Source organism: Lithobates pipiens, unplaced genomic scaffold (assembly GCF_037356315.1).
Source record: "Lithobates pipiens isolate NorthernLeopardFrog02 unplaced genomic scaffold, aLitPip1_a1.2 Scaffold_8, whole genome shotgun sequence".
In the NCBI taxonomy this organism is placed as follows: domain Eukaryota; kingdom Metazoa; phylum Chordata; class Amphibia; order Anura; family Ranidae; genus Lithobates; species Lithobates pipiens.
Window position 1 is genome coordinate 42,814,618 of NW_027507903.1, and position 13,347 is coordinate 42,827,964.

The following is a 13,347-nucleotide window of genomic DNA, read 5'->3' on the forward strand; positions in this document are numbered from 1 at the left end:
GGAAACTGAAGCTTCCGCCCTCGTATCTGAAAGGGCGGAACTAGAAGGACGCCATGTTTGATAAGGGAACGGCTTTACTCTTACTGCCTGTCACTGTATACCGGTGTTGGGGAACAGATTTCGACGGGGAAACCATTCTCTGCACAACACCGGAAGTATGTGCAAGCTGCTTCCTGGCTTCATGGTTACCATGGTGACAGCCAGCAACAAGCTGGGACACCAGCATGGGGGATGATGTTTGAAGGAAAGGCTGAGTGTGGATGACAGGTGAGATCCATCCTCCTCATATACCATTCACACACCGATGTGTCCCCCGACACATCACACACCGACACACACACATCACACCATTGTGTGCTCATGGTCATTATGATGATCAGAGCACAGTGGGTTCTCTATGGCTCTGTCAGTGTAACACGCTGTTTGGTGGTGACTTTCCTAATATATGTCTGCACTGTGTGTTACACTCTATATAACAGAGCACAGCCATAAGAAAGTCACCAACACACAGCGTGTTACACTGACAGAGCCTAGGGATGAGCTGAGGCGTGTTCGCATGGAACACGTGCAGAGCCCGCCAGGAAGTCGGCAGGGTGCTGCGCTAATCACAGGCAATGAGATATTTCCCGATCTCTGCAGCCACACATGGGGGCAATGTCTCACTGCCTGTGATTAGCGCAGCGCCCTGCCGACTTCCTGGCGGGCTCTGCACGTGTTCCATGCGAACACGCCTCAGCTCATCCCTAACAGAGCCATACCAGCACCTGCTCTGCTCTGATCATCATAATGGCCATGAGCACATAGTGAGATACTACTTTACACATGTGATGGGGGAGAAGGGACAGTAAAAACACGCAGCCAAGATGCATTTTTACCATCCCCCCGAATCACTCCCCTTTAAGAATTTTTCATCCAAACTTTGCAATCAGGTCTGCCTGTCAGTTTTTCCTGTGGACCAGTGGGTACAGTAGCTGCGTATGATGGCACAGTAGCAGCAATTGATGGCACAGTAGCTGTATTTGATGGCACAGTGGCAGCAATTAATGGGTACAGTAGCTGCATATGATGGCACAGTGGCGGCAATTGATGGCACAGTGGCGGCAATTGATGGCACAGTGGCGGCAATTGATGGGCACAGTAGCTGTGTATGATGGCACAGTGGCAGCATTTGATGGGCACAGTGGCAGCAATTTTTTGTTTGTTTTTTCTGAATTTTTTAGTTTGTTTGCGCACTTAAGTAGTGTGAAACATGTCAGTATTCCTGTATCGCTTTGCTGTGGCTTGTACGGTGTGATCCCAAGTTTTCAATAAACGGCACAGCAAATTTTCTTTGGAGTGAGGCTGTCCAGAGTTTCTTCATCTTCATGTTTGTTTGCGCCCCCCATCAATTTTGGGCACCAGTTGCCACTGATGTGGACCCGATTGAAAGATCCATGTAGGTCTGCAGGAGTCCTGATATAAATTGACTTGTGTCCATTCAGGTCAAAAAAAAAAGAAAAGGAAAAGAACGTCCTTTTCTATTTTTCCAGATCTAAATGTGAGAGATCAGAGGTAGCCTGATGTAAATGGACACAAGTCTGTGGTGTATGGGTGTCAAAACACTAACATCTCCCTCATTCAGATCCAGTTCCGATTGGTGGGGCGCTGTAAAGCTTCCTGGTGGTAAAGCTGAGGTGGTGGGTTCAGACTATGGTCCGAAATTCCACCCAAAAGTGGAACTTCTGTTCATCTCATTCCCCCCCCCCTCCGGTGTCACAATTGGCACCTTTTGGGGGGGACAAGGTATCCTTTTCCACTTCCGGGAGTCCTTGCTGCAGAGCTGTGACATGACTACGGGGCTCCCTCCTCCTTCCCCGGCCGCCGGGCCAGTAGGAGAGAGGAGCGGGCCTTGTGCATGCGCAGTAGGGTTCCCGGCATGAAGCTGAAAGGCTACAGTGCTGAGTTCCCATACCCACAATGGTGGAGGAGCACCCGACAGCTGATGGGAACATGAGCTTCGGGTGCCGACATCGCTGGATTTCAGGACAGATAAGTATCCATTTATTAAAAGCCAGCAGCCGCAGTATGTGTAGATGCTGGTTTTAATGTTTATTTTTTTTGGGCGACACACCGCTTTAAAGGTTCACCTTTTGAAACATTTTACACATTTCAGCTCCTGCCACCATTCCCCCAGATTTCGTGGCAGCATGGGGTCAGGGGCGGAGCCTGGGGACAGGGTCCCTGTCAGGTACGCTATATGGGGCCCCATGATTTCTAACAGCGGCCCTGATTACTGTGCTACACAATCATAGCTCCCAATTGTCCCTGATTTCGAGGGACTGTCCCTGATTTGGAGTAATGCCCCTCTGTTCCTCTTTCCTCCTCATTTGTCCCTCATTTTGGTCTGATCCATATAGTTGTATATAAAATGCACTAAAAATTTTAAAACCTTTCATCTGATTTCTAAATTGCTGCATTTGTACATTTTAAAAGCCAATATAAAGGAATAGTAACAGTAAAAAAAAAAAGCCCTTGTGGCTTTAATTAACCTTTTTTCTTGGTTAATTATTCTTTAAGAGGGTGTGGCAGGGGGCGTGTCCTATGCCTACACATACATTTGCTTGTAGACGCCCCTCATTCCTATCACAAAATTTTGGGAAGTATGCACAATCATTGCATGAGCCAAGTCACAGCTGGACATACACTATACAATCTGATTGTACAACGTCCTGCAGATCTACTAACAGCTATGTGGTACAAGAGCCTGTCTAATGCAATAGCAATGGGTAATGCAATGATATGGAATGCTGACCATACATTGTACAATCTGCTTTACATCACACAGCTTTGTACTATAGGAAACAACAAAGTCTGGGGAATGCCCAGGCACACCCAAAGCCTACTTACCACCAGCTAGCAGACAACCAAATTGACCTGTCTAACAGTATCAGGTTTAGTCCGCACACATTTGCAAATGCTTGCATGAGCCACAGAGCCTCGTCATGGCACCCTGGTGTCTGTGGTCCTAACACTAAGACCCCTTTCACACCACACCGCCCATTGCGTTGGCGGCAAACCACCGCTATTTTTAGTGGTGTTTTACCGCCAGATTTGCGGCGCATTTCGGCCGCTAGCGGGGCGCGGTATTACAGCGCTGCCCCATTGATTTCAGGGCGGATTTTAGGGCGGATTGCAGGCGCTATTTCTAAAGCTATAGTGCCTGTAAAACGCCCTGGTGTGAAAGGGGTCTAAAACATGAGTGTTCCCACAGTGGAGGCACATGCATTCTGATGGATAGATGAGAGCAGGTGGACTGAAGGGGAGCCCACCGCTCCTATAGGAGCCTATAAGTCCCAGCTGCCAAGTTCCCCCAGAGCAGGCTCGCTCCCGAGCCACTACTCTGTATGTCCATTCACACACAGAACCACAGCTTGGCTCTGCCCCCTCTCTCTTCTCATTGGCTCACTGGCTGTGCTTGACAGCAACGGGAGCCACTGGCTCCCACTGCTGTCTCAGCCAATGAGGAGGGAGAGTCCCCAGTGAACCAAGGCTGTTACTTACATTGATGGATCGCGATGGGGCTCAGGTAAGTATTAGAGGAAGCTGGAGGAGGAGGGGATGGCTGTTGCACAGATAATATGCATGAAGGTAAAAAAAACAAAAACAAACCTTGAGCCTTTAGAATCACTTTAAGGGTCTCTTTATAGATCATTTGTTGGACGAATATCACCAACATTTATGCAGCCTGGATGAATTTTGGCCAAAACCTCTGTAATAGATTAATTCTTATGATTGTCAGGCTTCATAGTGGCTGTAATGTGGTATATTGAGGGAGTTCAGAAAACCATACCACATTTTGGCCACTAGATGGTGCTGCTGATCATATAAATGAATCTATTACAGAACTTGTGGCCAAAATGCATGCATTCTGCACCAATGTGTGTGACATTGGTCCAGCAAATGATTTCTAAAAAGATTCCTTAGGCCTCGTACACAGGATACGAAAATCAGGAGGGAAGATTCGTAAGATGAGCTGTCTGCGGATTTTCGGATCGTTAGCACGGTGCTTTTGACAGATGATTTGACTTTTTCGTCAGACAAAAGCTGAATGTTCAGGCTGTAAAAGTTTTGTCGGTTGTTCAGCACAGAAATCGTCACACAAAAGTTGAAAGTACGAACACGCATGAACAGAATCAAGGATCGAGCCGGAAGAGTTCAGTCTTGTAAACTACCGATTGGAATCTAGAATTAACATTCGTGACGCGGCAATTGATGAAATGTCAAAATTCTCATTTTCTTTAAATGGGATAATAATGAAGTTGCTTTGCATGGAGTTATGCCAAATGTATTTTAAAAGGCATTTGTTGTACCATCTGAAAATTGTGAATCAACGCTCAGCAAACTTCTGCTAACATGAAATTATCAGAAGGGGCCCAAAGGGTGGCGCTTGAGAAATTAACGTCCTCTTTATACTCTCATAGTACGTCACTACGTTCGTGTTTGTTAAACGACAATTTGCGGATAGTTAGTATGCTAGACAAAATCCTGCACACACGCTTTTGAAAAAAATCAGATACTCTTATGCCTTGTACACATGATCGGACATTCCGACCACAAAATCCATCAGATTTTTTTCCTAAACTGGTGTTGCGTACAAACGGTCGGACAAAGTTGTTGGAAAATCCGATCGTTCGGAACGTGATGACGTTCGTTCGTTACAACGGGACTACATTGAGGCTAGTACCCAATAGATTTGGTCTCGAATTTGATCTGAGCACGCGTGGCACTTTGTCCGATTGGAATTCTCTACAAACGATCGGAAAAAGTCTGATCAGATTTTTTGTCTGAAAATTTGAGATCCTGCTCTCGAATTTTTTCCGTCGGCATATCCGACAGAAAAAGTCTGATAGAGCCCACACACGATCGGATTTTCCGACAATATAATCTGATCGGACCTTTTCCGTCGGAATTTCCAACCGTGTGTACAGGGAATTAGTGTACCCAAGTGACTTATACCTTGTAGTTTTTCTTTCTTTTTTGCACAAATTGGGTTTTTATTTGCTGGTAAATGCCAACATAGAACGTAGAAAAACAATGTAGAAAAAAAATGATCCGCGGTTGTTGCTCTTAAAATTTCTTCATTTTATTGAATAGCCACAGTGAAAAAACACAGATTAACCACTTTGCATCCAGGCCAATTCTGACATTTCTCTCCTACATGTAAAATTCATAATTTTTTTTGATAGAAAATTACATAGAACCCCCAAACATTATATATGTTTTTTTTTAGCAAAGACTCTAGAGAATACAATGGCGGTCGTTGCAACTTTTTCAGAAAAAAAAACAGTTTCATGCTTAAAAAAAAAAAAGCAGTAAAGTTAGCCCAATTTTTTTGCATAATGTGAAAGAGGAGGATACGTCCAGTAAATAGATACCCAACATGTCACGCTTCAAAATTGCACACGCTCGTGGAATGGCGCCAAACATTGGTATTGAAAAATCCCCATAGGCGACGCTTTACATTTTTTTACTGGTTACATGTTTTGGGTTACAGAGGAGGTCTAGGGCTAGAATTATTGCTCTCGCTCTAACATTCACGGTGATATCTCACATGTGTGGTTTGAACACAGTTTTCATATGTGGGCAGGACTTACAGATGCGTTCCCTTCTGCGTACGAGCTCACGGGGACAGGGGCGCTTTACTTTTTTTTTTTTATTGTTAATTTTACTTTTATTTTTTTAGTTTGACACTTTAGAAAATTGATTCCTTTTATTCCTATTACAAGGAATGTAAACATCCCTTGTAATAGGAATATGGCATGATTGGACCTATTTACAGTAAGATATGGGGTCAATAAGACCCCACATCTGACCTCTAGGCTGGGAAGCCTAAAATAATAAAAAAAAAAAAAACGATCCTGGCTTCCCAGGCAAGGCGGCGCCGTTAATTTGAATGCAGAGGCCGGGCGTGACGTAATAACATCGCGCCCGGCCTCTGAACGATCATAGAGACTCCGGTGACCATCGGCGGATCCTGTGACCGACTCACCGATGGAAGCGTTGAGTCGGTAGAAGCACTGGAGGGCGGCGGGAGGGAGGGGTGTCCCCTCCTGCCGCCCGTAAGAAAGATCAAGCGGTGGAACAGCCGCTATGATCGTTCTTATGGTGCAGAGAATCGCCGGCTGAAAATGCCGATATCTGAATGATGTCTGTAGCCTCAGGCATCATTCAGATATACCCCCACAAATCCCACAACGTCATATGACATAGCTTGGGCGCCAAGTGGTTAAGTCAGTTGACGCGTTTCAGCCTATAAGGCCTTAGTCATTACCCAAATGGTAACACATATCCACGTTTTTTTATATTATTAATGAAAAACTGCTTTTTTATATTACCTAAAACACATTCACCATGGCCTTTGACCCTGGACCTGAAACTGACCTTGGATAAACCCGGATCTAGCTATTTTATTTTAAATGTATTCATTTACTGAAAATGAATTAAATAAATGCAAAACATTCTCTGGCTGGATTAGGGGAAGAGACTAGGCAGTGGCGTGAAACTCCCTACCTCATCCAAACAGAGAACACATTGCATTTATTCAGAATATGGAAAGCATTCTCTTAATGGCACTTGTCTTTTGCAGCTGACCTCCTGTTTTTAGAATGCAGCAGGACAGCCGCTCGTTGCAGGACCCGGAAGCAAGTGCAAGATCACTAGAGTAGCTGTGACTACTTGATTTTCAGCTTCTAGAGGACAGGGCCCCATGCTACCACTAGACAAACTAGGGTGCACTGCTGCTTAGGGTGCAGCCATGGCATGTCCTAAGAAGACAGCAGCATGTACAGAAACCGATCCCCTGCAGCTGCTTAATGCCGACTTCTCCTCCTCTCCCTCCCGCAGGCATTTAGTGGCTGCAGGAGGGAGATAGAGAGGATCGGTTTCTCTATATCCAGCCCCTCCTATCCAGGTCCTGGTGCTCCGCTGTTTCCTCTCTCCCGACCCGCTGTTTCCTCTGTGCCAATTACTGGCCCCTTCCCCTTGTCTGAAATGACAGAGTCAGTGTTCGGTACCGATCACTGACTCTGTTTTTTTTTTTATAACTGAGGTATAGTAAACTGTTTACTATGGCTCAGTTTATGAATGAGCAGGAAGCCTCTGTATAGAGTTGTTCCTGTTCATTCATTCATTGCTGCTGAGGGCTGTGTCCTCAATCTCCTTCTCTGTCTCAAAGATGAAACATCAGAGGTCTGTTTAGACCCCTGATATTTCACCAAAGCCCCCCCCCATGGGGATCCTAAAAACAAACAAAAAATAAAATGGTAAAAAATAAAATAATAAAGTAACAAAAATAAACAACTACTGACACCAGTGAAGAGTGAGTGGAGTGAAGAAGGCGAAATATAACTAAAAGATACAGAGAAACCAGTAGTTGCCATTATTTGTAATTTGATTTAAAGTTAAAAGAAAAAAAAAAAGAAAAAAAAGAAAATGGGCTGCTCTAAAAGTCTTAGTCTGGGCCTACTTCTCACTGCGCCAACATTCCACAAGCAGGATTGGATGATGTTAGCTGGAGGAATGTAGCAGGTTCATGATTTGTTGTTTTAATATTTTCTACTGTTTTTAAAAATGTTGTATATTTTTTTATTTTTGGGGTGGGGGTGCAAGTTGCTGGTCTTACCTAGGACACAGAAAAGTCTAGTACTGGCACTGCCCACAGGTATGGAATATACATAGTTACACAGTACTAATGTACTTTGTATAAAGTTCCCATACCTGTAATTATTCTTTAACCGCATACCGACCAGTCGCCGCAAATCGCTGTTATGCTACGTCGATAGAATAAAAGGCCACTAGGGGGCGCGTGCCCCCCACTCGCCCCCCAAGCCGATGCGAGTGCCCGGTCTCGATTACGGCTCCCACGATCACTCGGGGCACAGGGAGAACCGTTCTCTGAGCAATGCCCAGTTCTCTGAGCAATGAACTGACAGATCGTCTGTCCATACAGAGTGTGAACAGCGATCTGTTAATTTCCCTGCACAGTCCCCCCCCCCCCTTCAGTTAGAACACTCCCTAGGATACATATTAATGCCTTCACTGCCCCCTAGTGTTAACCCCATTCACTGCCAGTGACATTTTTAAAGTAATCAATGCAATTTTAATCTCACTGATCGCTGTATTAATGCCAATGGTCCCAAAAATGTGTCAAAATTGTCCGACGTGTCCACCATAATGTCATAGTCACGATAAAAATCGCTGATCGCCACTATTACTAGTAAAAAAAATGTTTTTTATAAAAATGCCATAAAACTACCCCCTATTTTGTAGACACTATAACTTTTAGCGCAAACCAATCGATATAGGTTTATTGCGATTTTTATTTTTATTTTATTATTAAATTTTTTTACCAAAAATATGTAGAAGAATACGTATCGGCCTAAACTGAGGGAAAAAAAATGTTTTTTTATATATTTTTTGGGGGATAAAAAGTTAAAAATAATGCGTATTTTTTTTCAAAATTTACACTCTTTTTTTTGTTTGTTTATAGTGCAAAAAATAAAAACCGCAGGGGTGATCAAATACTACCAAAAGAAAGCTCTATTTGTGGGAAAAAAAGGACGTCAATTTTGTTTATCAGCCACGTCGCACGACCGCGCAATTGTCAGTTAAAGCGACGCAGTGCTGAATCTCAAAAAGTGGTCTGGTCTTTGGCCAGCCAAATGGTCCGGGGCTTAAGTGGTTAACATTCATTGTTTTTTCATGTAGAACTTTTTCTGATTCTTTACTTATTTTTTTTTTTAGATAACATCACATGAATTTCTGAAGGGGTCACTTATTTAAGTCAGTTTGCAGACTTCTAGATCTCCAGCCTACAGGATGCCGATATACATTAGAAAAGGGCCCTTAGAAGTCCCTCCGGGCTCTGAGAAGGACTGGGCCAGTGAAGAACATGAGGATTATTTCTTGAGGGATCCAGACCAAGCACGAGACTCTCTCCCACAGCCGTATCGCATGATCGCAAAGGTGGTAGAACGCTTGATTGACCAGGCCATTGAGCTCATCAATATACGGGAACAGAGCCACGAAGAGGAGAAACTCAAAAAGAAAACTGACATCTTACAGCCAACTGCTGAAATCCATGTAATTATACTGCGCTGCATTTTTATTATGAATTTCAATATGAATCCCCTGTGTCATACTGCTTTTAAACCAAGTGAAGGTAATAATAAGCTGCCTTAAGCTGGACATACACCGCGAGATTTCTTTCATTCAACCCCTCAGCCTGAATGTTAGAAATCTGCTATCCCCCCATCCACCCTAAACTGTGTGAATGGATAAATCTTCTGCTGTCGACTATGACAGCTGCCACCAACAGCTGTTAGAATATCCAAACAGTGGCTGCATACAATAGTCGGCAGCAGAAGATTCCTCCATAAATGCTGTTTAGTGTGGAAGGGGGGAATCAACAGATTTCAAACATCCAGTCAACATTTTCCGTCCAACGCCTTTTATTTTCAGATCATTGGCTGTTGGGTGTCCTGACAAGGCCACCTATGACTTGAATTGCAACTTGTTCACGAAGAACTATCCAAAATTTGCTTCCTGTAACACCAACTTTAGGTTGATCCTGCTTTCTATGTCTTCTTACGTGTTTTTTCTGTTCGTTATGCCATCTCTTACTTCCCTTTGTTGGCTGTCTGTCTGCAGTCTATCAGTCTGTGTCCTGCTACCTCCCACCAATCTTTGTATGATCACCTCTGGCAACCTTTTTGCCTGGAGGTATCACCCTTGAGCATCTGCTGCTATTTTGGTACAGCCGGTAATCACCTTTTGGCAACCTTTTTTGTCTGGAAATACCATCCTTGAGCACCTGCTCCTTTTTTAAGTTGTATTTTTGGATATTTTTAATGTCTTGGGCTTACTCTTTGTTGCTGCTTCTTTATCTGTCTGAGATGGCATGCGTTTCATGTTTGATTTAGAGCAGCTATTCTAAACCAGGGTTCTGTGGAATCCTAGGTTTCCTGCAGAGGTGGCTTGGAGATCCTTGAGTTGTGGCTTACTGACCTTCCATCTGATGATGCCTGCATAGTTCCAGGTTCAACACCTCTTGGCTAAACCAACAAGGACAACATTCTGGCCACGTCTGATCCCCACCAATATGAGGGGCATTTTCCCAATGACCCCTGATGGACTAAAATTAGCAGTGTTTACCTGAGACATGAAAAATACTTTAAGGGTTCCTCTAGGGCAGTGATAGCAAACCTAAGCACCCCAGATGTTTTGGAACTACATTTTCCATGATGCTCAACTACAGTGCAGAGTGCATGAGGATCATGGGAAAAGTAGTTCCAAAACATCTCAGGTTCTAGGGTTCTAGGCCATCACTGCTCTAGGGTAGAAAGGCTGAAAAAGTCTACTTTAACCACTTGCAGACCGGACCATTTTGCTGGTCAATGACCAGAGGTCTTTTTACAATTTGGCACTGCGCTGCTTTAACTGGTAATTGCGCGGTCATGCAATGTTGTACCCAAACAAAATTTGCGTCCTTTTCTTCCCACAAATAGAGCTTTCTTTTGATGGTATTTGATTGCCTCTGCGATTTTTATTTTTTGCGATATAAACGTAAAAAGACCGCAAATTTTGAAAAAAAAATGATATTTTCTACTTTTTGTTATTAGAAAAATCCAATAAACTCAATTTTAGTCATACATTTAGGCCAAAATGTATTCAGCCACATATCTTTGGTAAAAAAAAAGTCAATAATTGTATATTTATTGGTTTGCGCAAAAGTTGTCACATCTACAAACTAAGGTACGTTTTCTGGAATTTACGTAGCTTTTAGTTTACGACTGCCTATCTCATTTCTTGAGGTGCTAAAATGGCAGGGCAGTACAAAACCCCCCCAAATGACCCCATTTTGGAAAGTAGACCCCCTAAGGAAATTGATAAGTGGCATATTGAGCCCATTGAATATTTTATTTTTTTGCCTCAAGCGATTGAATAATGACAAATGATATATTGCTCACACATGCTATGGGCATATGTGAAATGACACCCCAAAATAAATTCTGCTGCTTCTCCTGAGTACGGGGATACCACATATGTGGTACTTTTTGGGAGCCTAGCCGCATACGGGGCCCCGAAAACCAAGCACCGCCTTCAGGCTTTCTAAGGGCGTAAATTTTTGATTTCACTTCTCACTACCTATTACAGTTTTGAAGGCCATAAAATGCCAAGATGGCACAAAACCCCCACAAATGACCCCATTTTAGAAAGTAGACACCCCAAGCTATTTGCCGAGAGGCATGTTGAGTCCATGGAATATTTTATATTTTGCCACAAGTTGCGGGAAAATTACAAACTTTTTTTTTTTATTTTATGTTTTCACAAAGTTGTCACTAAATGATATATTGCTCACGCATGCCATGGGCATATGTGAAATGACACCCCAAAATAAATTCTGCTGCTTCTCCTGAGTACGGGGATACCACATATGTGGGACTTTTTGGGAGCCTAGCCGCGTACGGGGCCCCGAAAACCAAGCACCGCCTTCAGGCTTTCTAAGGGCGTTACAGTTTTGAAGGCCATAAAATGCCAAGATGGCACAAACCCCCCCCAAATGACCCCATTTTGGAAAGTAGACACCCCTAAATTTAGGGGTACACTAGTGAGACTAGGTAATAAATGGCGGGTGCCCTGAAACTATAAAACAATAACTAACCAACCAGCGTCACCTGTAACAGTTATATGGTGATCACTGGTGAAAGGGTTAACTAGGGGGCAATCAGGGGGCTTTATGCGGTAGTATATGGGGGTCCCTGGCGCTATAAAAAGCTGCGGCGAACCTAAATACCTACCTGCCTAACTAGCGTCACCTGTGACACTAATACAGCGATCAGAAAAACGATCGCTTATTAGGCTGGGTTCACACTGGAGCGATGCGGGAACGCCACGAATCAGCGGCGGGTTCCCGCATCGCATGCCTTCCGGCGGCAGTTCACACTGCCCTATGCGAACTGCTGGGAGTGTCAGTGAAATGTTAATGACACCCCCAGATCAGTTCGCATATCGCAGTGCGATCTGCAAACTCGGATCGCATGGTGTGAACACCCATGCGATCCGATTCTGCTGCGGACCAAAAAAAGGGTCCCGTGCGAATTTGCGGCGGGTGCAACGCAAATTCAGCCATACTATCTGTATGGCTGAACTCGAATCGCACAGAGATCGGATGTGATTTGCACTGCAGTGCGGTGCGAATCACATCCGTTCTCATAAACCGCTGCAATGTGAACCCAGCCTTAGTGACACTGGCGACGGGGGGTGATCACGGGGTTAAACCTTTATTGGGGGGTTAGGGGGGTACCTTAGAACTAAAGGGGGCTAACCCTAACTGCCCTAACAGTTATTACAGTCACAAATGACACCCGCCGGGTGATCAGGGGGTTAAACCTTTATTAGGTAATAAATGGCGGGTGCCCTGAAACTATAAAAAAATAACTAACCAACCAGCGTCACCTGTAACAGTTATATGGTGATCACTGGTGAAAGGGTTAACTAGGGGGCAATCAGGGGGCTTTATGCGGTAGTATAGGGGGGTCCCTGGCGCTATAAAAAGCTGCGGCGAACCTAAATACCTACCTGCCTAACTAGCGTCACCTGTGACACTAATACAGCGATCAGAAAAACGATCGCTTATTAGGCTGGGTTCACACTGGAGCGATGTGGGAACGCCACGAATGCGTGGCGGGTTCCCGCATCACATGCCTCCCGGGGCAGTTCACACTGCCCTATGCGAACTGCTGGGAGTGTCAGTGAAATGTTAATGACACCCCCAGATCAGTTCGCATATCGCAGTGCGATCTGCAAACTCGGATCGCATGGTGTGAATACCCATGCAATCCGATTCTGCTGCGGACCAAAAAAAGGGTCCCGTGCGAGTTTGCGGCGGGTGCGGCGAATGGTTGAACTCGAATCGCACAGAGATCGGATGTGATTTGCACTGCAGTGCGGTGCGAATCACATCCGTTCTTATAAACCGCTGCAATGTGAACCCAGCCTTAGTGACACTGGCGACGGGGGGTGATCACGGGGTTAAACCTTTATTGGGGGGTTAGGGGGGTACATTAGAACTAAAGGGGGCTAACCCTAACTGCCCTAACAGTTATTACAGTCACAAATGACACCAATGCAAAAAAAAAAAAAATGCAATTGTTGTCACTGTGACTGGGGGGGGGCAGGGGTGATCGGGGGGTGTGAGTGTGCCTGGCATGTTCTACTGTGAAGTATCGTGTTGGTGCAACTCACCGATCCTCTCTCCTCGGTGCCGGAACGAAAAATACCGACACGGAGGAGAGATTACATCACTTC

At 44.6% G+C, this 13,347-nt stretch overlaps 1 protein-coding gene across 2 annotated transcripts in view; it reads left to right on the forward strand.

Moving 5' to 3' along the window:
- The first annotated feature begins 30 nt into the window (after window positions 1-30).
- WDR93 (WD repeat domain 93) overlaps window positions 31-13,347 on the forward strand; it is a 173,244-nt gene continuing 159,927 nt past the window's right edge. Inside the window, exons 1-2 of one of the 2 annotated variants that reach the window (XM_077473983.1) lie at window positions 31-267; window positions 8,782-9,120. In XM_077473983.1, the coding sequence (XP_077330109.1) occupies window positions 8,857-9,120 (264 nt within the window). In that variant the 5' untranslated portion in view covers window positions 31-267; window positions 8,782-8,856. The remainder of the gene's footprint in view (window positions 268-8,781; window positions 9,121-13,347) is intronic. The other variant, XM_077473984.1, reaches the window with a different exon arrangement.